This window comes from Saccoglossus kowalevskii, chromosome 2 (assembly GCF_978046115.1).
Source record: "Saccoglossus kowalevskii chromosome 2, keSacKowa6.1, whole genome shotgun sequence".
Classification (NCBI taxonomy): Eukaryota; Metazoa; Hemichordata; class Enteropneusta; family Harrimaniidae; genus Saccoglossus; species Saccoglossus kowalevskii.
The window spans coordinates 18,380,500-18,393,727 of NC_140642.1; the positions used below are offsets into that span (position 1 = coordinate 18,380,500).

At 36.4% G+C, this 13,228-nt stretch overlaps 1 protein-coding gene across 2 annotated transcripts in view; it reads right to left on the reverse strand.

Moving 5' to 3' along the window:
• Positions 1 to 55: 55 nt before the first annotated feature.
• LOC100369858 (uncharacterized) overlaps positions 56 to 13,228 on the reverse strand; it is a 32,792-nt gene continuing 19,619 nt past the window's right edge. For both annotated transcript variants that reach the window (XM_085492578.1, XM_085492579.1), the window contains 2 exons: positions 4,038 to 4,169; positions 56 to 1,328 (listed from right to left, as the gene is read on the reverse strand). In XM_085492578.1, coding sequence (XP_085348704.1) covers positions 1,148 to 1,328; positions 4,038 to 4,169 — 313 coding nt within the window. In that variant the 3' untranslated portion in view covers positions 56 to 1,147. The remainder of the gene's footprint in view (positions 1,329 to 4,037; positions 4,170 to 13,228) is intronic.

The following is a 13,228-nucleotide window of genomic DNA, read 5'->3' on the forward strand; positions in this document are numbered from 1 at the left end:
CTCATTTTTTGAATGATGGAAATGGTTTCTTATACACCAAAAAGAACACCAAAGATTCATGCGATAAATATTTTAATATAACAAATAAACTTTCAACATCTGAAAAAACAAATATAGATTTTAAAATATAAAGGTTTTTTTTTTTTAATAAAGAATAGTAAAACTGCAAAGCTAACTAACGTCATGATTGATCATTAATGGCAAATTAAAAAATAGTTTTGTTAATGATTCTAAAAAAGCTAAGGAATGTCAAGCTTTTATCAATTTGAATGCCACTATAGTAAGCAGTTCATGATTCACCAACAGTATGTGATGTTTATTAACACAGGAGAACACAAATCCCGAGGAGCACATTGATTTCTAGGTATTTTAAGATTGCTAGCCATTGCAGGAGAGGTCTCACAGATTGCAAGGCTCAAAAATTCAGATTTGTAAAGAAACATGATCGGCACTCAACTCAATATTAGTCTAGTCGTATCAACTTCCAATGAATGCTTGATTCCTGCTAACAAACTTAAACTTAGCATGTAAATATTAATAGTAATTATTTGCACAAAAACATGATAACACACTTGGTAAAACATTTCAATGATTTCAAAATATAATTTTTAAGTAAACCTGCAAAAGGTAAAAACACATAGGTTTGTAAAATCGTAACAAATTTACAAGTTTTGCTTTTGATTCTTTAACACAATGGAATCCATGCACTTTCTGATACCTTTTCAACTTTTCTGGAAGAAAATACTGTTTATTTCCATCAACAAAATGTTCTGCACTTCAAAATATTGGTAGAAAAAGTATTTAAAATTTTGTATAATGAACAGCTGTACTAGTGATCCATTGCACTTTTCTAAAATAGATTAGATTTAGATTTCACTGCATATCTCAACAATCAGAAAAAAGATTTGGGCCGGCATTTTCACTGCCTGGCCAACCATCACGGTGAAAACAAAGGCTGAAAACACTCAGAAAACTGTACTTTTCGAATCGTCGATTACAGTAGTGTGTGTCTTAGCTCCGCTTCGCTCCCAAGAATACATAGTGCCTTGTTTAAAGGATGTTGACAGAGCTCTTTCATACAAGCAAGTGTATGGAAAAAGGACTGGAGTATGATTGTTCTGCCCAACTGTATAAAACAACAAATTTGTTACAATTCAGATAACATTTTACATGATGTATCAACACTCTGTACAGTTTCTACTGGTTTCTCCGGTCCATCATTTTGTTCATCTGCTTCCAAATCAGCAATTGTATTTTGGCATATGTTGCTCCGTACCAAATCTATAATGTGCTGTTCCAGCTGAGAAATAGTTGGTATAATCATGTTCCTGTAAATCAAATGCCTGATGTTATCTTAGTACAGAAACCCGATTGGTCAACAGAAGTTTAGCACAGGGACCTGTATTAGTACAGAAACTTGAATGGCCAATGGTAGTTTAGTAGAGAAACTTGAATGGCCAATGGTAGTTTAGTAGAGAAACTTGAATGGCCAATGGTAGTTTAGTACAGAAACTTGAATGGCCAATGGTAGTTTAGTACAGAAACTTGAATGGCCAATGGTAGTTTAGTACAGAAACTTGAATGGCCAATGGTAGTTTAGTACAGAAACTTGAATGGCCAATGGTAGTTTAGTACAGAAACTTGAATGGCCAATGGTAGTTTAGTACAGAAACTTGAATGGCCAATGGTAGTTTAGTAGAGAAACTTGAATGGCCAATGGTAGTTTAGTAGAGAAACTTGAATGGCCAATGGTAGTTTAGTACAGAAACTTGAATGGCCAATGGTAGTTTAGTACAGAAACTTGAATGGCCAATGGTAGTTTAGTACAGAAACTTGAATGGCCAATGGTAGTTTAGTACAGAAACTTGAATGGCCAATGGTAGTTTAGTACAGAAACTTGAATGGCCAATGGTAGTTTAGTACAGAAACTTGAATGGCCAATGGTAGTTTAGTACAAAAACTTGAATGGCCAATAGTAGTTTAGTACAGAAACTTGAATGGCCAATGGTAGTTTAGTACAGAAACTTGAATGGCCAATGGTAGTTTAGTACAGAAACTTGAATGGCCAATGGTAGTTTAGTACAGAAACTTGAATGGCCAATGGTAGTTTAGTACAGAAACCAGATTAGCCTATTTTGGTTTAGTACAAAAACCCAGAGTCCTGATTGGCCAATATGGGTTTAGGATTCGTCCAACTTAGCACCCATGCTCGGCAAAGCACCCCCCAGACTCTTAGGACATTTCTATTTTCGAGGTCATGTTCAGCTAAGCACCCATGCATCCCTTCCAAAATGCCCCAAATTTGACTGTCTAATCATAAAACCTGGTCTTTGATCGTTGTTTGACTTTTCTTAATACGGGTAATCAAATTTATATAATACAGCATGGATATGGTGAATATGTTGGGAATGCGTAGTCAACGGTAAGCGTTTATTAACTACACTTCAACAATGACCTGTTAATGAAAGTCGAAAGTGGGAAAGTCATTTTTCCTTCAAAAAAAAATTCATGCTGTTTTTTTTTGTCAAAATCAAATGGCCGATGGTGATTCAGTATATAAACCTGATTGGCTAAAAGGTGGGTCAGTGTATAAACCTGATTGGCCAACGATGCTTCAGTACATGAACCTGATTGGCCAAGGATGATTTAGCACAGAAAACTGGAAGGTCAATGGTGGTTTAGCACAGAAAACTGGAAGGTCAATGGTGGTTTAGCACAGAAAACTGAAAGGTCAATGGTGGTTTAGCACAGAAAACTGAAAGGTCAATGGTGGTTTAGAATAGAAAACTGAAAGGTCAATGGTGGTTTAGCACCGAAAACTGGAAGGTCAATGGTGGTTTAGAATAGAAAACTGAAAGGCCAATGGTGGTTTAGCACAGAAAACTGGAAGGCCAATGGTGGTTTAGAACAGAAAACTGAAAGGTCAATGGTGGTTTAGCACAGAAAACTAGAAGGTCAATGGTGGTTTAGAACAGAAAACTGGAAGGTCAATGGTGGTTTAGAACAGAAAACTGGAAGGTCAATGATGGTTTAGCACAGAAAACTGAAAGGTCAATGGTGGTTTAGAATAGAAAACTGGAAGGTCAATGGTGGTTTAAAACAGAAAACTAGAAGGTCAATGGTGGTTTAGCACAGAAAACTGAAAGGTCAATGGTGGTTTAGCACAGAAAACTGGAAGGTCAATGGTGGTTTAGAACAGAAAACTGGAAGGTCAATGGTGGTTTAGAACAGAAAACTGAAAGGTCAATGATGGTTTAGAACAGAAAACTGAAAGGTCAATGATGGTTTAGCACAGAAAACTGAAAGGTCAATGGTGGTTTAGAATAGAAAACTGGAAGGTCAATGGTGGTTTAGAATAGAAAACTGGAAGGTCAATGGTGGTTTAAAACAGAAAACTAGAAGGTCAATGGTGGTTTAGCACAGAAAACTGAAAGGTCAATGGTGCTTTAGAACAGAAAACTGGAAGGTCAATGGTGGTTTAGAACAGAAAACTGGAAGGTCAATGATGGTTTAGCACAGAAAACTGAAAGGTCACTGGTGGTTTAGCACAGAAAACTGAAAGGTCAATGGTGGTTTAGTACAGAAAACTGAAAGGTCAATGGTGGTTTAGCACAGAAAACTGGAAGGTCAATGGTGGTTTAGAATAGAAAACTGGAAGGTCAATGGTGGTTTAGAATAGAAAACTGGAAGGTCAATGGTGGTTTAGAATAGAAAACTGAAAGGTCAATGGTGGTTTAGCATGGAAAACTGAAAGGTCAATGGTGGTTTAGAATAGAAAACTGAAAGGTCAATGGTGGTTTAGAATAGAAAACTGAAAGGTCAATGGTGGTTTAGCACAAAAAACTGGAAGGTCAATGGTGGTTTAGCACAGAAAATTGGAAGGTCAATGGTGGTTTAGAATAGAAAACTGAAAGGCCAATGGTGGTTTAGAACAGAAAACTGAATGGTGGTTTAAGCACAGCACAAATGTGGTTCAATATATAAACCTTAGATGAGCTAGTCTATTAAAATTTCTGAGAAGGTGAGAAGATACTTACTCAGTTTTCTTCAAAGTTACTGTGGTAGAGACATTCTTATAAGTGTAGGTTTTTACGATGACAAGCTTAAATAAATCAGCTAACTTCAACAATTCAAACTTCTCTTCAGAAGAATATGTTGTAATACAGTATCTGCCAGCAACAACACATTAAAAAGCATGTTACTTTTGTATCAAACACCAGGTATGCTATTATTGCACCAGGATATCTAAAACTTTGACAAGACCAGCCACCACTTATTTTACATCCAGTGCACCAACAAGAAGGAATCATTATTTGTGAATATATTTAAGCACCAGTGTTCGACATAAAACTTAATGTTTATACAGTATAATTAATGGAAAGTTAGATGGGTGGGTGGCGTGTACAAAAAAGTTTGTATGCACAGTACAGTTCTCGCGGAAGCATTGGCTTCACTTCAGCTTCACCTTCGCTTCAGCATCGCATCATTATGGCATTGTTATGGCTTCAGCATCGCTTCAATGTCGCGACATTAAAAAGTTAGGCGATTATCGCTTCGCTTCATTGTGGCCTCATTATGGCGACAATGTGGCATCAGCATCGCTTCATCAAACAAAGAAGTTTAGTAACCGTGTATAGATGTTGAACAACCGTCAAAAGGTCAAATACTTTTTGTTTTAACTATCTATAATTATATGCACGCAATCTGACCCTTTGACCTAGATTTGGCTGGGATTGAATATTATATTTTAGGGATTGGTCAGTTACTTCGACCTAGGGGGGGGGGGGGGGGGTCGGCAGATTCCATTTTGCCAGCTCTAAATCTGTCGACCCACCCCCTATCAAATAAAAAAAAGTGGGTGACCCCCCCAACATTATATTATTATGTGCTTATGAAAACAAAGGAAACCTTGATTTTGCTTAAATTTGTGTTGGATTTTGGTATTTTACAGAGCAAAATATGCATATTTAAAAGTTAAAAAAACTATTTATTTTTTCATCATTTATTTTAATTTATATATCAACATTTTCACAAATTTTACTTTTTTGATTTGCTGAACAAAAACTGTCACTGCTCTTTGTACTAATTGATGTGTTGTCTTTCCGTCTCCTGTTATAATTGGATAAATCCAGTAAATATCTTATACAATGGTGACTTCAGACTTTAAATAAAATAATCTGATATCAGCAGCACATGGACTTGGGATGTGTTTAAAACTTAACTGTATAATTGGGGTTCTAGCCGCATTGCATAATCTGTTAGTTATTTGGCAACTTTAACCTCAAAATATTTAGCCTATAACATTTTTTGCATCAACAAATTTATAGGTAACACATTTGTACGATTAACTTTTTTATCATTTGTTCTGAAATAAAATTTTTAAAAATATAGAATAGAATAGAATATTGCTTTATTACAACGTTAAAGAAAATTTGACAATTCTTTTTTGGTTTCTACACATGTAGAAGGTCATAAAGTTAAAAAGAAACAAAATCAAAGAAAGCTTAGAAAGAACTCCCGTGTGCTGAGAGTATTGGAGACACATTCAAAATTAATTCAAAATTACTTGAACTTGAGATGTTGATGGAAACGCAGAAAACTAATTATGCAAATTAGGTAACTAATATGAACAGATTTAAGTGTAAAACTAATAAGGTCTGCACAATGTAACAAGTTTCATTGAAATGTGATTAGAACCAAAATAATATTAATTATTATGCTAATTAGAGAATTAATATGAACAGATTTTAACCCAAAATTAATCAGGCTGACTATTGTCCTAGAGCATTTATGTACCAAGTTTTATTCAAATGTGATGATCAATACTTGAGATATCAGTATTAATTAATTACATTAATTAGGTGATTAAGAAGCATAAATATTTACCAAAAACTAATATGGTGTATAGTCCTAGGTTCATTGAAATGTGATGGGTACTCTTTAAAAGTTTCATTGAAATCCAATGAGTGGCTTTTAGACATCAGTGCAACAGCCATAGAACAGCAAAAAATTAACTAATTATGCAAATTAGGTAATTAATAGGCACAATTATTTATCCCAAAATTAATCAGGTCTCTGCAGTCCTAGAATATCTATGTAACAAGTCTCAATGAAATGTGATGATTAGTACTTGAGATATCAGGTGAAAAGCTGAAAATTAACTAATTATGCTAATAAGGTGATTAATATGCACAAATATTTACCCAAAACCTAATTAGGTATCTGCACAGTCCTCAAGTAACTATGTACCAAGTTTCATTGAAACATGATCATTACTACTTGAAATATCAAAAGCTGAAAATTAATTAATTATGCAAATTAGGTAATTAATATGTACTGATATTACCCTAAAAACTATCAGGTCTGTGCAGTGTCATATGACATCTATGTCCCAAGTTTTATTGACATGTTATGATTAGTACTTGAGATATCAGTGGAAAAGCCGAAAATTGATTAATCATTATGTAAATTAGGTAATTAATAATATTAACAGATTTTTACCCAAAAATAATTAAATCTGCGCATTAGTTCAGAGCATCCATGTGCCAAGTTTCATTGAAATCCAATGAGTGGTTCTTCAAAAATCAGTGAAACAGTCATAGAACAGCTTAAAATCAGTTAATTATAATGCAAATTAGGTAATCAATATTCATAGATTTTTACCCAAAACTAATCAAATCTGCGTATTGGTTCAGAGCATCCATGTGCCAAGTTTCATCAAAATCCAATGAGTGGTTCTTCAAATATCAGTGGAACAGTCATGGAACAGCTTGAAATCAGTTAATTATCATTCAAATTAGGTAATTAATATTCATAGATTTTTACCCAAAACTAATCAAATCTGCGCACTAGTTCAGAGCATCCATGTGCCAAGTTTCATCAATATCCAATGAGTGGTTCTTCAGATATCAGTGGAACAGTCTTGGAACAGCTAAAAATCAGCTAATTATCATGCAAATTAGGAAATTAATATTCATAGATTTTTACCAAAACCTAATCAACTCTGCGCATCATCCCAGAGCATCTATGTACCAAGTTTCACGAAAATTTGATTAGTGGTTCTTGAGATAACGGTGGAACAAAAAAAGTGACATACATACATACATACAGTACTCATTTCGCCGAACCTCCCGCCCGCTTCCGGATTTCGATCGCTTTTTTTTCGCTCGCTTTGTTCAATCCGACCGCGCAATTTCCGCTTTTTTTTCGACCGCGCAAATCTGGAAGTATCCGCTCGCGCAATCGCTCGCTCGCTCGCCTGACAGCACAACCGCCCGCATTTACAGTTCATTACCTACTGTTTCATGTACAAGTGTATCATTTTTGTTTTTATGATGTTAAAATAAGAATAAATACAATTAGAAATTTATAGAACGACCGTTGAAAAAATACGGTGGATCACACGGCCATATAAAATTGGTGATAATAATGTACACCATAAACATGATCGAAGCAAACATGTGAAATCAAATACGACACTGACACAGACACAACTAATATGAAATAAAACCATTCTATTTTTGGTGGAGAGCGAAAAATGTCTACTGTAGAGTACGGTATTCGTTGAGTTAAACCGTGTGTAGGGTTGACGGTTGTCATGCACGCATGGTTTGGGTTTAACACGGGTCAAGTTGTAGTTATGTTAAAATCCGTGGCACCTATAACAATTGAAGAATATCTGCAGGAATAGTAAGACTGAAAAAAACGACTGATCGATTGTTATAGAATGACCGTAGTGTACAATTTGTCAAACAAATACAATACTTGCAAATGTAATGTCGGCCAGCGCCCATCTTACTTGTCCGAAGTTGTTGACACCGACTTCACTGGAGATCGCGTTTTCTAACTAGGCGGCTGGCAAGCGGACTAACACGTTACATAAATCTGTTAAATTACAATTATGGTTTTTATGTTTGCGCCCAATGTCTCGTTATAAAATAAAGGATTCAAATTTTGCAGGGTATTCCGTTTTTTGCGAACTCTGGGCGAAATACTTTCATGAGCTGTACGTAGTTCACTTACAGCCAAAACAAAGTCAGCTCGGACATTAAGTTGTGAGACGCGAAAAAACAAACGCTGCCAGTGATAGATTACGTTCACTGAATAAAAGAACAAAATAAACGCAATCAAAGGCGCCGACCACACGCTTTGAAAATAAATAGAACGCGTTGCTAAGAGGAATCGCATCTGCATCTCGACGACGTCTCCGGTCATGAGCAGGGTTTGCTGCGTCTTAGAAAAATTTAAAGGTAAATAGGAATCAGTGTCGGGGAACCATTCACAATGTTTGCATGAAAAATCCCACGCGAAAGCGTTTTTTTTTTCTTCCTGTTACAAACACTATGATACCTGAATCCCGATTAATTCATAAATATGAATCGGTAAGGGTCAATTTCCTGCAATCCTTCAAGATTAAATTTGCCTCCTAAAATCTTTCTAACGATGAGCTGGAAGATTGCCATAATTGAGTGCCACCATTTCTGTTCTAAGATTTATTCAGTATAATAATACAAATGTTCACCCCAACAGAAGTGGACATACAGTTTTAGCGACCCGAAGAGCTCATTGTCAACCGAGGCGAAGCTCTACGATAAAGACTTTCCGTTCCCAAAAAATAATAAGAAGAAAAAAACTTCTCGTTCCCGACATTACGAAATTCTTTCGTTTTGGGGAAAAAACCTGGAAAAAAAACTGATTTTGACAAAATAATTTAGAAATTGATATTAAGAATAATTCATAACGAAATCTATTTCATATGTACCCATAATTTGATTTCATAATTACTGATTACACACGAATATTACAGAAAAAAATAATTTGCTATATTATCTATATTTGTGCCTTTTATTTGTTTTGAATCGTGACTGAAAGGAGCTAGATGAAATTACAAACTATGTAGTGTGTTCGACAACTCGTGTATGAACAACAATTTTAATAAATATGATTTTACTTGGTAAAATTACTGTATTTTTCTACATAAAAACAAAAGAATTTCACAATGTCTTTGTTATCATAGCGTTGTTGGTAATAGTTGAAAATGATACATCCACGTGAACCTGCTTATATGAGATCGAAGGAGTCTGTTTTCAACAGCCGTATACATCTAACTGCGTCATCGCTAAGTTTCCTTGTGGACCACGAGTTCTGTTCCTTGTTTGCACGTTTTCATGTTCACACAATCGCAGACATTATTTGTAAGGGTGCCCTTTGAAATGGCACATTTTCTCGATGTTTTAGCGAGCACTCCGCGACTATATGGCTTGTTCTCACATCAGCATAATTTTCCTCGAGTTCACTCATCGCTTTCCCACATGCACTTCTCGTTCTTTGCTGCTAACTTTTTTTGCACTCTAATATGGTGTTGTTTTTGTCTTTCTAAACATCGAGTTTATTTTTGACATTCAACGAGATCGCTTGAATTTTGAATTTGATGACGGTTCGAATTTATCCACTTTTACAGTGATCAACATTGCGTTCGAGTAGTAATTACAAGCCTGATTTACATTTTTCTTGCGGTGTTTTTCGTCAATATATTAAATATAAGTGCTTTGGGAAATAACATAATTATATTGCGCGAGTGAAAGAATTTGGTGAGACTGTCACAACACGTTTTATTTATTTCCAACGCGCGTGGTCGGCGCCTCTGATTGCGATTATTTTGTATTTTTGTTTTCAAAATGTATCACTGGCTGCGTTTGTTTTGTTTTCCTCAACAAATTAACTGTTCCGAGATCTCTTTCATTTTTCGTCCGGCTGCTGCCAATCCAATAATTCGTCGCCGCATGTACTCAGACAAGCGATTAATCGTCACAATCATTATACTAGTAGTTTAAGTCCAATTGATTTGTAGAAATTCAGCTATGCGATAATTATATGTGCAGTTTTGTTTTGCGCATCCAGACACGAGCAAAAGTTAACCAATAGATTTTCTGAACTACAGCATTCGTATTACTTATGCAAATTGAGTAAGGGTCATAGTGCGAGTTGCGTTCAAAAATAACAAAGTGTCAAATTATTTTGAGCGCCGTTCGGAATAAATTTAGTCAAAATCACACACAGAAACACACACACAACACACAAACACTATTACTCAATACATATCGCGATTGACCAGTTATATAGCTGCTTGAACTACACACACAAGGACGTAAATATGTAAATACAGGTCACAGTTCGACTTGCGTAGCAAACGTTACAATGTGTCAAGTGATTTGAAGGCGTCTTTGTTCCAAAACAGAGAAGCAATAGGCGTTGTGTTTTGAATCGTCATTAAAACCTAAATTTATTACGAATAAAAACTTAAGTTTATACATACAATGTACGATCATTGTTACTCCAGCGGTCGGCTGGCAAGCGGACGATGTTTCTGAAGCCAGCCATAGCAGGAGTGAGCGAGCGAACAAAAGCGAGCGAGCGAGCGAGCGAACAAAAGCGAGCGAGCGAGCGAACAAAAGCGAACGCGAGCGAGCGGAAAAAAAGCGGTCGGTTTCCGGTCGGAAAGCAGCGAGCGGTCGGAAATTAAGCGATAAGCGGTCGGAAAAAAAGCGATAAAAGCGGGAGGTTGGGCGGAATGAGTACTGTACATACATACAGACATACAGACAGGGTAACTGCAAAGACTCCCTTTTGTGCTTCGCACACGGGAGTCAACAAAAAGTGTGACAAACAAACAAGAAAAAGTAAACTACTGTGGTAATATTATTTGCTCTCTTATTGTATACGCTGTTTTGATATATTTAATTATATATGCATGAGCGCGTGTGTGAATTCTGGAAAACATGATATCAAAAACAAGGTGACCCCCCCTATTCGCACAATCAAAAACAGGGTAACCCCCCCTACTAATCCACCGACCCCCCCTAGGCCGAAGTAACTGACCAATCCCTTAGACAATATTCCGACGTGACGTACTGCTACAAAATGTATTCAACAGAAGTACAACATGGTTGTCTGGGTTTCTTTTCCTGATTGTGTTGAGTTTACGATTTGTATAACTATTGTTGTTTCCCCCCAAGCAGAAGACAAGCCGAAGGACCATGAAGCTAAATAGAATTCCCACGCATGGACGTGGACTGAGTGAAAGAAAATATTTCTAAGGCTAAAATAAAAATGACCTACTATTACACCTCTTTGTGTATTTGTCAATTTTGTATATATTTGGTATGACCGTATGATCGTAAATACCTAGAAAAATCTCGTCTTTCGTTAATAATTTCATTTGTTTGAAATGTCTACCGACCGTAATTTGTTTCTCCAAACGGTCCCGACGTCCGTCATTCAACACAATCAGCATTTATTTATCGCAATTCATGGGGATCATGTCCCGTAATTTGCATGCTGTACAACCAAATAATTAAACAAGTACTATTTATTGTATTTTTGTTTTACCTCGCGAAACTACAACAGAGCGTAGAGTTGTCGCGGTTAAATAGTCGCCTTGAAATCGATGGAACTTCAACTACAAGTATCCATTTCTCACCTTGAAATAAAAAAATCGAAGAGCATCGGGGGATATATTATTAACCAGTCTTACGAATCGCTAGCTTTATTTTATTCGAATTTATAAAATTCACGAGTTTTTGACATTTGTTGGTAACTTCCGCGCTAAAATGGTTGAAAATGTGGGTGTGGTTTTCTCGCAAAGTCCTGTTGATAATACGGACTTATATGGTTCTGTGACCCAGGTCGTGCTCCGATCAGGTGACTCTCAGCCAATCAATGATGTTGTAACAAAACATATTTAACGCAAATTGAAGGGTCGTCGTACCATCCAATCTCCATCGTCGATTCACAAAGTTTTTTTTGTGCTGTGACAGGCTTCGCAATTATTCACTGAAAAACATCGGTATATTTTGACAAACGAATGGGATTTTACCTCAGTTCAAAAAAAAGAAAAAAAAAAAAAACCAGGGCTGAGATACAAATCAGTTTTGCAAGTTGGGAAATAAGGTAAACCAGACTGGGGTTGATGATTTTCAGTATCGAAGGACTTCCGTGTGTATCATGATTTTCAAATTGTTCATCGGCTGGTGACCAAATATTTACGGCCACACTAAATGGACACGTTTTTTTTCTGAAGCTCAAAAAATTATTTCTGCATGTCAAGTGCTGTTCGATTTTTTACAGAGCATGTGGCTCGTTTTCATTCGAAAATATGTTTGTGAGAATACTTTTAAAGTACGTATAGATCGAGCTCAGATCACTGATCGTGACTTAATTTTGAGAATTGGTTGTCAAATTTTACCAGACCGACGCCACCACAACCATCCAATCATATGTTGGAAATGTACGCACTTGTTTTGAAACTTTGTATCAAGATGACTGGCGACGACGCCGACGCACCAGGCGGCGTACGTGTGTGTTGCATGTTTTAGTAGTCCGGGCATGGGGTCGGACTCGGCTAAAACTAAACGAAACACAGAAAAATACCACCGAAATGAGGAACCTGAATCTGCTCTTCTAGCAGCAAATAAAATGAGCGAAAAAAGGTAAATTTTATAACAAGAACAGTTTCACTTCGTATACAGCAAATTGTGTTGTATCAGAACGACGATTGCATCGTGTGATTTGAATTTATCACGATTTTCCTTCCAGTCAATATGAAACTCGTCACCTTGCCGATTGTAATGTACTTCGCAAAGTTTTTGGTGCCCAATACTCGCAACACTAAAATAATTAAACAAGATATCTTTTTAAAATGTCATTTTACTTTTGATCATATTATTTTATTCGCCTTGAATTTCAAATCGATTACATATCGAACTTCTGTACATGTTTTTGTCTACTGCCCTTCTGCGTGCAAATAATGAGGTCATACTCATGTCACAATAGGTTGAAGCTGATGCCATGTTGATGCCATGAAACTGCAAAGCTGAGGCCACGATGATGCCACAAAATAGCGAGGCGAACACAGCTTCAATTTTCAATGACGCGAAGCTGATGCCACAATGATGCGATGCTGAGGCGACAATGAAGCCATGCGTAGGCGACAATGATGCCACAAAAGCCAAAGCTTCCGCGAGAACTGTACTGTATGCTGTCCACCAGGGTTATAGCCAGAAAATGAAACATTCCTGTTTGAAAAATCTATCAAAATGAAAAATAGCAGTTCACTCACAAGCTGCTCACTCGTAACTTACAACAACCTCACTTTAGTATTCACACTCTGTACTACATGTATACGCAGAGCATCTCCCACTGATTATTGTGTTCACCATGAACCAGACAT